Source organism: Lytechinus pictus, chromosome 2, assembly GCF_037042905.1.
Source record: "Lytechinus pictus isolate F3 Inbred chromosome 2, Lp3.0, whole genome shotgun sequence".
In the NCBI taxonomy this organism is placed as follows: domain Eukaryota; kingdom Metazoa; phylum Echinodermata; class Echinoidea; order Temnopleuroida; family Toxopneustidae; genus Lytechinus; species Lytechinus pictus.
In genome coordinates this window covers 18,239,133-18,250,403 of record NC_087246.1, presented here as the reverse complement: position 1 = coordinate 18,250,403, position 11,271 = coordinate 18,239,133, and the positions used below count along the sequence as shown (strand labels likewise).

General features: G+C 36.2%; 1 protein-coding gene across 1 annotated transcript; it reads left to right on the top strand.

Annotated features, from left to right (window-relative positions):
* Window positions 1-2,109: 2,109 nt before the first annotated feature.
* LOC129274482 (uncharacterized) lies at window positions 2,110-9,144 on the top strand. The gene is made up of 6 exons (XM_054911288.2): window positions 2,110-2,197; window positions 5,707-5,908; window positions 6,139-6,439; window positions 7,019-7,155; window positions 7,629-7,721; window positions 8,825-9,144. Exons 2-6 carry the CDS (start codon window positions 5,717-5,719, stop codon window positions 9,092-9,094), a joined length of 993 nt encoding a protein of 330 aa, XP_054767263.2. The 5' UTR covers window positions 2,110-2,197; window positions 5,707-5,716; the 3' UTR covers window positions 9,095-9,144.
* Window positions 9,145-11,271: the final 2,127 nt, after the last annotated feature.

The window sequence follows — 11,271 nt, the reverse complement described above, 5'->3', positions numbered from 1 at the left end:
ATACGTCATCAACATATTCCATAATGTATGCTACAGAATATGGTAAGTATTTGGAACTTTAGTGTTGTTATTCAGAAGCGATTATCTCGGATTTACCTTTTTTTCAAACAGCAACGCTTATCTGTCATTTCGTGAAACGGGGGGTTTGATCAAAAGATTACTAAACGTTTAATAAACTTGGCAAATGTTAACCATCAAACCCCAAAATATATGAGATATTAAAAAATGAAGAAAAAAAAACTTTATTGTAAACAATTGTGTTTAAGGTGATTGTGAAGGGATATCCATCATAGCTTGTCAATTACTTGTTTTTTGCAATTGCTTCTATGGTGGTGACAATTATTTACCTTTTTTGATGTTGTTTGGAAGGAACAAAATATTATGGACCAAAGCTCCTTCCCCTTTCACTTCTTGTTCATTCTGGATCCGCAACTGAGTCCAGGCACCGCAACAAGCATTGTTTACCAAATGGTATTTATCTTTGCCTATACACCATGTGTTTGAAATATTATTTGTAATTGAATGCTTGCATCATTGGCATCGTCTGAAAGTAATGAGAGGCAACAGAGCATTTTAACATGGGTGCGGGACGACCTGACCCCCTCCCCCTTCTCTCTCTCTCTCTCTCTCTCTCTCTCTCTGTGTTCCCTCCTCATTATCTTCTTAATCTTGTCTATTCATTAACATCGCATTAATACCTACCTGCAGCCCTCCCATCTCGTCTATCTATAAATATCAAACATTACTTTTATTTATGAACTGAAATCAAAGATAATTCCCATTACTTTTTAAAAAGTTTGGTCAATGATGGCGCTTGTCATTTCATATGGGTACTCCAGATTAAACAGATCGACAAACAAATTCATTCGCCCATAAATCTTACTTTTTGTTTTCATAATTTCACACATGCAGTTAAGGCGGTAATATTATTTTGGCTTCAGACAGCTTCCGTTCCGGCGCTGGTTTACGTATAATTTTACTGATGGCATGTTTTCTTTTTTTGTCATTACTACTTTTTTTTAAATCAAATTGTTATTTAAAAACATGAGAGCCTTAAAGATAAATAGCAATCATCAATATATGCAAATTTGTTTTTGAGTAATGGAATATGCTGGTATCAGCACACAGATGAAAACCACTAAGTCTATGAAATTAGTTATTCCTTTATATAATTTTCAAGTAAGAATGAAGGATGGGTGTATCGTAATCAGTAGGTCCGTTATTATTGCACGCTCATTTTTTTCCTGCATTGTCTTAATACCGCCTGGTCGGATTCAGAGTGTCAAATCTAGATAATTAGCCTAGAAACCTATTACACCCATTCTGTGATTGTACACCGAATGGGATTTTAACCCCGCCCCCCCCCCCCCCCCCCCCCCCACTCCGGGGTCGGAGGGACCGCACGCGTGTTCCCAAAATGTCCGATTTCACTGCAAAGTTACTGGAATAACAAGTTAGATATAATTTTGGTAAACCCGTGGTACAGATCTGCAGCGGGGGCGGGCGGATCCAGCTTTGCCAATAGGGAGGGGGTGGAATATATTTTCATAGATTTTTTTCCCGATCGGCCGTTAAATGTTGATTTTTGTTGTTGTGGGTTTTTTTTTTAGGGTGTGTCCTTACTATAAGACTGCATGTAACTGGTTTATTCACATTTTAGCTTTATTCTTTCAAACAATTAGGTAAAGAAGATCAATGTCATTATAGGCCCGAGAATGCAAGCGCGAGCTAATTTTTTTCCCTTTTGAACATGATGTATCTTTTGCTATTAAAAGGAAAACTCGAATTTTCAGCAGAAGAAATTGTACATATATAGTAATTGACTTCGATCACAACGGAAAAGCCCCATTTTCTCGAGAAGATTTTTTTTCTTCTCTCTCTCCCTCAATTTCTCCCTCTCCCTCATTTTTTTGCGCCGCAAATAGGGGGGCTGCGGCCCCTTAGACCCCCACCTGGAACTCCCTATGCAGGGGCTATGCAGCAGCAACCAATGGAAATAGAAATCCTTTCTTCATCATTAGTGTGTGGGGTGGTGGAACCTGTCGATGTCGACCTCTTTTTACGATCGACCCGGCCCCCTCCATGCTAGCTGAAAAGGGGGCGGAGTTTACAATCTTTTGGAAGCAACCTCGATCACATCGCACTCGCTGAGCTGAGCCGAGTTTACTGTCGAAATTTGTTACTCAACTTACAATCGGTATGTGACTATTTCTGCATATTTCCATAACTTACAGCTTTTTTTGTTTCAGTGAGGTAAGATTTTCAAAAACAAGAATTATAATACTTTACTAATAATAGCTATACTATAGCTGTATGAACCTCCGGATGACACCTGCATCTAGTACCGTATCTCCAGTGTTAACTCCGCCGAAGCTTCGGCGGCGCAGCGAGGCTTCCTTGTGCTAGTCTAGACTCTATACAAGAGTTTGATGTCAATAAGTAATAAGCCGACCAATTCAGCTGGACTTCTCCTTCTTCTTCTTCTTCTCCGGTTGGGTAGAGTCCTCTTATTATTAGAGTAGGGTCTATAGTCGTACTTGACTGAGGCCGCAATCACAAAAACACATGACATATTTGGTACAGTAAGTAAAATCAGACAATAGGCCTAGACTCCACTAACTTGCTAAGTTCTCCCGGGCCGGGGGCATGCACTCATTCAATGAACAATGTTATAACCTTGTTCTCTGTTACTTCTCCCTCTGTGGTGAAATAAGGTTGTTAATGTTTGGCTCATTTTCTCTTTTTTGGGGGACAAATGCTTGATTTTTTCAAAAGTGTCAGTTTCCATTACAGCTATTCATCATATATATAACCTGGCTCTCAAGTTGCCCCGGGGACCTCGACACGTCTTAAGTCAAGACAGTTCGGGCTGCCGCAGTAAGCTCTCAAGTAACCCAGGGAGCCCAGGGGCTTACCGTGTGTTTGACCATACTCACGGGCTAGCGTGATTTATGGTCTAAATATTTCTCCAAATGAATTGTGAAAACAGAAATTATGCACTCACCACGATTATATGGATGAAGGTCTAACGAGTGGCAGTTTCCTGACATCGAGGCACAGACTGGAACCTCAAAAAACGAAAAGTTCTCTCTTTCTACCCCAGTCTCGATCGGCCATTTTTGTTATGATTCATAACAAAAATGGCCGATTGAGACTGGGGTAGAAGGAGAAAACAGTTGAAAACAGTTGGCCCCCAAATAACATTTGAGTTAGTGACCTGAAATTTCATTCATTAATTATTTGATAACTTTTTTAAATGAAATATCTCCTTCCACTTTGATGTTACAATGACACTTTAAAACCTCACCTTGGTTAAGATTTTAATGTTGACACACACGAACATGGTCAAACTTCATTGACCCTGAATGATCTTTGGCCTTGATCATGTGACAGCCTGAAAATCATGGAAGATGACCAGTGATACTGCATTACCCATATCATGTTGTATTATCAACATTTCAATCTTAACCAAGGATTATATTTTGGAAATGCAATCACAGTATAAGGACATATTTGATAATTGTTAATAATAATAGTTATCGAGTATCACCAAATCCAATTAATGTAGTTTCTGGTCACTTAGGGCACTTAGCTCGATGGATCAATGGTCATTTGGGGCCAATAAACTGTTGTCAATTTATACTAAGTTGAATACTGACAAATCGCTTGCAGTACACAATCCAATTTACATGGAGCAGCAGTACTGACTTTGCAAAAGATCACCGTACTTGTAAGATAAATATTTTTATTTTCTTTTATGAAAAGGGAAACCCCGTTTATTTGATAATAAAGTTTATTGACTTCAAATTACCTTTGACCTTTACTTAAAAACATGCTTTTCAATTCATATCATGTGTGATATCCTATGCCGATCTCATACAAGTTTCATTTATTGTATTTTTGCACGTAAATAAGCAGAATATACATTTTTATCCAAGTTAATTGATCTGAATGACCTTTGACCTTGTACCTGTAAACTGGAATTATACTCATCTAATTTCTGATATCTTTTAACCATTATATGCATTTTTATACTGATTGATAATTTTTAAAAATATGTCTACAACATAAAATCCTAACCTTATTTAAAAACATGTCAATTGATTTGACCCACGATTGGCCTTTTGACCTTTGCCTAGTAACCCCAAAGTCATTCATTGATTTGCTTATTTGATGACTATTGTATGAAAGTTTAAATCTTATCCTTGATTCAGTTTTGTTTTGGTTAGTGAAGCCACAACATGGCCAAATTGCATTAACCCAAATGACCTTTGACCTTGATCATGTTACCTGAAACTCATGCAAGATGATCATTGATACTTTATTACCCAACTCCTTTATAGGTTATGGTGAAATTTCAAACACTTAGCATGAATTGGTTAAGATTTCAAGTTGATACCTCGGCCAACATGGCCAAAGTTCATCGACCCTCAGTGACCTGTGACCTAATCATTTGACCTGAAACACATGATAAATTATTAATAAAATCATGAATGAAACACTTGGTTAACATTTCTCTTACTGAAAGGTATGTTGAGGTCACTTAATTTTAAACATTTAATTTGACCTTTAATGTCAGTTCGAGTCTGGAAATATGTAGGAAGTAAGGGGACAAGAAATATCATGAAAATGATTTTCTCTCTTGGATAAAGTTTATTGTTTTTATACCAATGGATTCCCGGACCTCTGGAATGGTGGTTTAGGTGTCAAAATCAAGATTCTAGATTACTTAGAAGCCGAGATATTGTCAAAAACCCTGTTTTTGGCGGCCATTTTGAAAAATCAAAGATGGCGGCCATATGGGTCACGGGTGCAAATGGAAACATTGTTATTCTGAATCCTTATACAATTACCTTTCCAAAAATGTATAATTTTCAATTTCTCCAAAAAAATCCGGTGAAAGTACATAGCGAAACCGACTATATGAAACTCTTATCACTCGTAACAAAATCTTGATAACTGGTTTATAGCTCGCTTTTACTCATAATAAGCTCGGTCTGACTCGTTTCGCACTCGATTCACTCGTACAGCGAGTGTAGTGAACTCGATGTTGAGTCTTTTGCAAATTCCAGAAAAAATGTAAATTTCACGCGAGCTTGTGCGAGTTAAGGCGAGTTAGAGCTCGCGTACGACTCACAACTCGCCAAATTGGAAACGTTGCTTTAGATTTGATAGTGTGCATATACGCAAGTTCTTTGAAGGATATGGGATGATTTCAAGTCCGGTGTTGGAGTTTATTGCGTTTCTGACTTAGGCAGGCTAGCACCAAATTCTAAGTTTTGCTGTGGCATGCCATGCATTTAAATTTTTAACACAACTTCAAGCTCTGATCCGAAGTCTGGATAATGGAAGAAACGAAACTGTCTTCAAGTGATTGGGAAATGTTGATAATGTCATAAGATTGCAGAATTATCAGAAATTAACTTTGCTGTGTCAGTGTGTGTCACATAATTTGATGCTGTGGCTCAGCCCATTTGGAGAAGAATACCTATAGCAGTGTACCAATTTAACCATAATAATATGCTTTCTAAATAATGTTTAAAAAAAAGAGCTTGAAAATGGACAATTATAATTTTCACCTTCCCTACAACTGGCATCCCTCTATTATTCTGCCACCCTCTCATTAAAAATAGCAACAATTTTTTTTGTACAGTCAGATCTGAATAAAAATTAATTAAATGTAAATTTTCTATTTATATTCTTCAGTGCATGTAAAATGGCTGATGGTTCGGAGGAACTTCTCATCATTGATACAGACGGTGGAACAGATGACTGTCACAGTATACTCATTGCTGCTGCCGCAGCGCATGTCAAGGTTTTGGCCATTACGTGTGTCGTAGGAAACGTGGATGTTGATCAAGTCGCTCAGAATGTTCTAATCACGGTTAAAACTTCAGACAAGCTTCGGGTATGTAATCAACTTTATGCATAGATTAATTTTCTCATTCATTTTGAACAACCCCCTTTCTTGAGTCTTGATGGAAAATCTAAGTCAGTAGTGAAACACTTATTTAGTAATGGCCAGCTTGAGAGCTGATCCTACCTGAATAAGAGGATCGAGCAAAGTGAGAGACAGAAAAATACAGTGTATCCATTCCTCTGTATTTATTTTTATTTACTTTGAACATTGTCACTCAGAAAGCAAAGTGTCCCATTTACCTTGGTGCTGCTCAACCACTGGCTGGTTTCCCCATTCATCGTTTTAATGTGCATGGAGAGGATGGCTTAGGTAACACCAAGCGAATGGATGACCCACAACATGAATTCCTCAAAGATGAAGCCGCCTGTTTGGCACTTGTGAAGCTAGTCAACCAATATCCTGGCCAGATAAGCATCGCTGCCATTGGACCACTAACCAACCTCGCACTGGCCACGAGGATAGATCCCAACTTTTCATCCAAGATAAAAAAACTTATCATCATGGGTGGAGACTCAGAAGGTAAAACTTGATTCTTTGCAATAAGCCTGCTTTCGTGAAACGATACTCAATATACTTTTTTGTTATAAGCTAATAAAATCCTGGCATTCAATTGGCTCAGAGCAATTTGGCAGTAAAAATTACTGACAAGAAGCGGCATTCAGGATTTACTTTATGTAGGATATAATCTTAATATTATCATAACATATAATTCTGTAACTTATCTGTGAATGTAATCATTGACACAGTGTCTTCAATTATGTTTCGTACACAGATTGTCATCACTTTCTGTTCAAGACACCTAATGAAAAGTATGCTAAATACATCTGTCACTTTGGCAGGGCGATGTGCACACACATATTTGGAAATATCAACATGTCTAAAAGATCTGTAGTACATGTATTTATGGGGGTCATTTAGATGACAACTATTTCATTTATAAGCCCAGACAAAGGAAAAAGAAAGTAGTCTTTGTGGGCATTTGGTTTCTAAGGATGTGACTGTCCATTTAGACACTTAAGGCACAAACCACAGTGTAAGACATGCTTTCATGTTAGGTGAAAAGTATACCAGTCCTATGTATTTACTTTACTGTTACAGGACGAGGGAACATTACTCCATGTGCCGAGTTCAACTTTTGTGCCGACCCTGAAGCAGCTAAAGTGGTGCTACATGAGTTCACCTGCCGAAAGATACTTGTATCTTGGGAACTCACAATGAAATATGCCTGGAATATTGTAAGTCTTCTCATTTCCATTACATCAATGCATTTCAGTACCTTCCACACAAATGCTGAGTCAGTTTCCCACGAGACATAGTGGGAAAAGTTGATGAAAAATATCAGATGTGATATTCTAATATACCATACAAGGAGCTGAAATAAGAGCACAGGTATGAGGGCAGTGTAGTCCACATACATTACCATACTTTTACACAATACGGTAATGATACAGTCACATAAACAAAAGGACTCCAGTTCGACCGAGGGTGTATAATTGGTAATAACGTAATAGCTTTTTTTGAACTGGAGTCAATTTTCCAGTGTGGATGTAGCATGAAAAATTACACTAGAACAGAAAACGCTCAATTTTCCCCTAGTCTGATGACTATTATAAAATGAAACTAGATTTCAAATAATTCAATATTTAAATGCATTAATGCTTTTATTCTATCATGACTTTAAGGGGGAAGTATCTATTTTGTTTTCAAGGATTGGATGCACAAACAACTGTTTTTAGAGGACTGTAGAGTTGGCCGATTTCTCCGAGATACCCATGAGCATATTCTAGAAGTTTGCAAAAATGTAAGTTTTATTATAAATGTTGCTTTAATAAGTGCTTTTAGTTATGCACTTTCAATAAATTAGATATCCGTTTTAATTCATGTCCTTATGTAATGATGCGCTGATACATATTATTCCATAATTTGTGCAATCTCTGATGCATTTCATAATGTGAAGATCCATGATGTGAATTTACTATATGTCAAGAGGGACACAGGAATGATTGTATGGTCAAGGGTATTCAATCTCCTTCAATGATTTTTCTAGTTTTTATAAATTGGTTGGTCGGTTGCATTAAAAAAAAATCTAGTTACTTTACCTAATTTTTTTGCCGAGTTCTCCGGAGACCTAGCACACACAAAGAGAGACCTATTGGTCTTGAAGTGAATGCATTCAAGACACAAACATTTATCAAATATGTCAGGTACAGTGATGCCATGTTAGCAACATAAAGCCATCATGAACGTACGGCAAGGGTATTCAATCTCCTTCAATTATATTTCTAGTTTTTATGAGTATTGTCATCATTACTATCAATATTCTTATCATTTATTATTATTATTATTATTATTATTATATATATATATTTTTTAATCATTATGATTATCTTTTGTTTTTCTCTTTATAAAATCTTTTGTTTTTCTCTTTGTAAATATCGTATTAATAATATCTGTTTATAATGTATGTAAGTCAATGCCCGATTTGTATTTGACTTCGTTTTCTTTTTTTGTTTATTTCGCTATTACGTTTGAGGCCGCTACCCTAGTCAAGCACTGCTTATGGTAGCGGTCTCCAGCATTTTTTTTGTCTACTCAACAAAGTACAACTTATAAAATTGCAAACTAATAATATCTATATACATTTTATGCCAATGAATTACTATTTGTATTTATTTTTGTAAAAAGAAATGTATCACTATTTTTTTTATGTTGTACACTATTTTTGTTAATAATTTCTGTTGGAAAAATGCTGAAATAAAATAAAATCAAATCAACATTGTGGCTATATGGATTGTGTAATGCAGGTGTCACTGCCAGATGCTGTCCACTTGTTATTATTATTCATTATCACTCTTTTTATCACCATTACCAGATTATTAATTATTTTGTTATCATACCATGTAGGATCCTGCCATGTGTACTGGAGGATTGGTGGATAAGTTTCCAGCCTGTGATCAGCTAGCCGTAGCACTGACCATTAACCCGGAATTGATCACCAAGTTTGACCACTTCCGCTGTTCAGTAGAGACATCGGGTGTGTCTAGCAGAGGTCACTTGGTCATAGATAGAGGCTCTATTGACAAATCATTGAACGGAGTCACACCCACAGACATTGTAACTGAAGTTGACTTTGAGAAATTCAAAGAGGTCAGTCTGCTTTCACTTGAAGCATAATGTTTTAGGTATGTATTGTATGGAGACATATGGCTGTATTTCATTCAAAACTTGGATTAAAGGTAAGGGAATATAGTTGTAGCAAACACATATTTCATGGAACGTCTGTAAAATCAAGGTTAATTGTAATCATATCATGGTGGATCTAGATCTGGTATACTGTATGCAAACCTAACTCTGTGAAATCATGAAATCTAAGCTGAAAAAAAGTTACCACACTGAAGATCACCAACACAGAAAAGCACATGTGGGGCAGTGTATTATTATTGCTTGGAAAAATATTTTGTTGATTTCTCAACACTGACACATTTTAAGCTTCACCATAATCATTTGGCAAATAGATTTTCTGTAAATATGAACACTGTGGTGGTAATTTTATTTGATTCTGTTCAAACTCAGTGTAGATATAGTTTACCAAGTATTTTGCTCGGCTAAGAGATTCACCTATTTCAGTTCAATAGTGAGCATTTTACTGAGGTAATCCAAAATATACATGAGCCAACTTTCTTATGGAGAAGCATTATGAGGTCAAAAAGTTGTTGCCAACTTGCTTGCTTGTTGTACCAATGTTCTACTAATATGAATACACAAAACTTGACCTGCCATCAAGATTACTTAAAGGTCAAGTCTACCCAAGAAAAATGTTGATTGAATAAATAACTTATTTATATGCACAACTCAGTGACATGCAAATGAGAGTACAGTCTATGATGTCAATCACTCACCATTTCTTTTGTTTTTTTATTGTTTGAATTATACAATATTTCATTTTTTACAGATTTGAAAATAAGGGCCAACTTGACTGAATCATAGAGTATGAAATTAATGCTAATTCCACATGTTCAGAGAGGAATTAAATTTTATTTTGAAAATTTGAATATTTCATATAATAAAATACAAAATGAATAGTGAGTGGATGATGTCATCAGTCTCCTCATTTGCATACTGACCAGGATATGCATATAACTGTTTTGTGAAATTAAGCAAAACTTTAAAATGTCATAACTTTCTTATGTTACATCCGATTTAGATGAAATTTTCAGTTTTATGCTCGTTAGATTTTTCTCTTTTTATTCAAATCAACTTTTTGTTATGGACTTGTCTTTCAATTATGTAGCTTCAGGGAAAATTACTTGGCCAAAGTCATGAATTGAGTACCAAAATTGGCTAAGTATTTTATCTAGGCAAAAGTCTAAATAAAATACTGATTTTCTGACTCGAGTATTGAATTGAATATTAGCCCCAATTACCCCTATAGGTGATGGGAAACTGCAATGCTGCTATATTCTGTAGCGTATATGACTGGGGGCAGTGGCGGACCGTGACCCGGAGGAGACAAAGCATTGGGGGGGGGGGCACAGCATTGTTCACAAACAATACAGTGCCCCTCCAATGCTTTGTCTCCTCCGGGTCACGGTCCGCTACTGACTGGGGGTTAGGGAAAATTATACTGATGTGCATCAGTGATATTGTGGTATTGGTGTATATTACGCCAAAATCATAACAAAATAAGTATTATTTTAGCATCTGATTCCAATGTACATTTTATCACCTTAGGAATCAAATTTGGGTCATTTATGGAGTTTTCAATTTCATTTCAGGAGAGTTTGTGACACTCATCTTAGAATTCCAAGAAAATGCAAATTATTGCACCGCATTTTGTGATGGTACACTGACCATTACCTCTTTGCTTGCCTTGTACACACTTCCACATGTGCCACATTCATTTTAGGCTGCCACATAATGAAGGGGCTCTGCATGCCATCTAATTATCCACCTCACGGTAACTTTTGATGGTTTAACAAACTAGAAAAAAACTTTGTGTAACAATGTATTGCAATCAATAACCTTGCCAATAATATAAATTTTTGAGATGTATAAAATCATTGATCCTGAGAATTTAAACTATACAACTGCTAAGTTTCTTCTAGCAGAGGGTTTTTCCTGTAGCTCATCTGTATTTAAATTTTTCTCAAAAATTTCAATTTAAAGAGTTATGGCTAAAAAAGCTGTTCCATGGATACTGGATGTGTATATAATGATATAATGCAATGCAAATGTTGCTATTTTATGTGTGTGCATAAAATAGATTTAAATACATTCCATGTGCATTATGTGTCAAATGAGATTCAGTCCAAGTTGACAGCCTGATCTGATGTATGTTATGCCAATCAAAC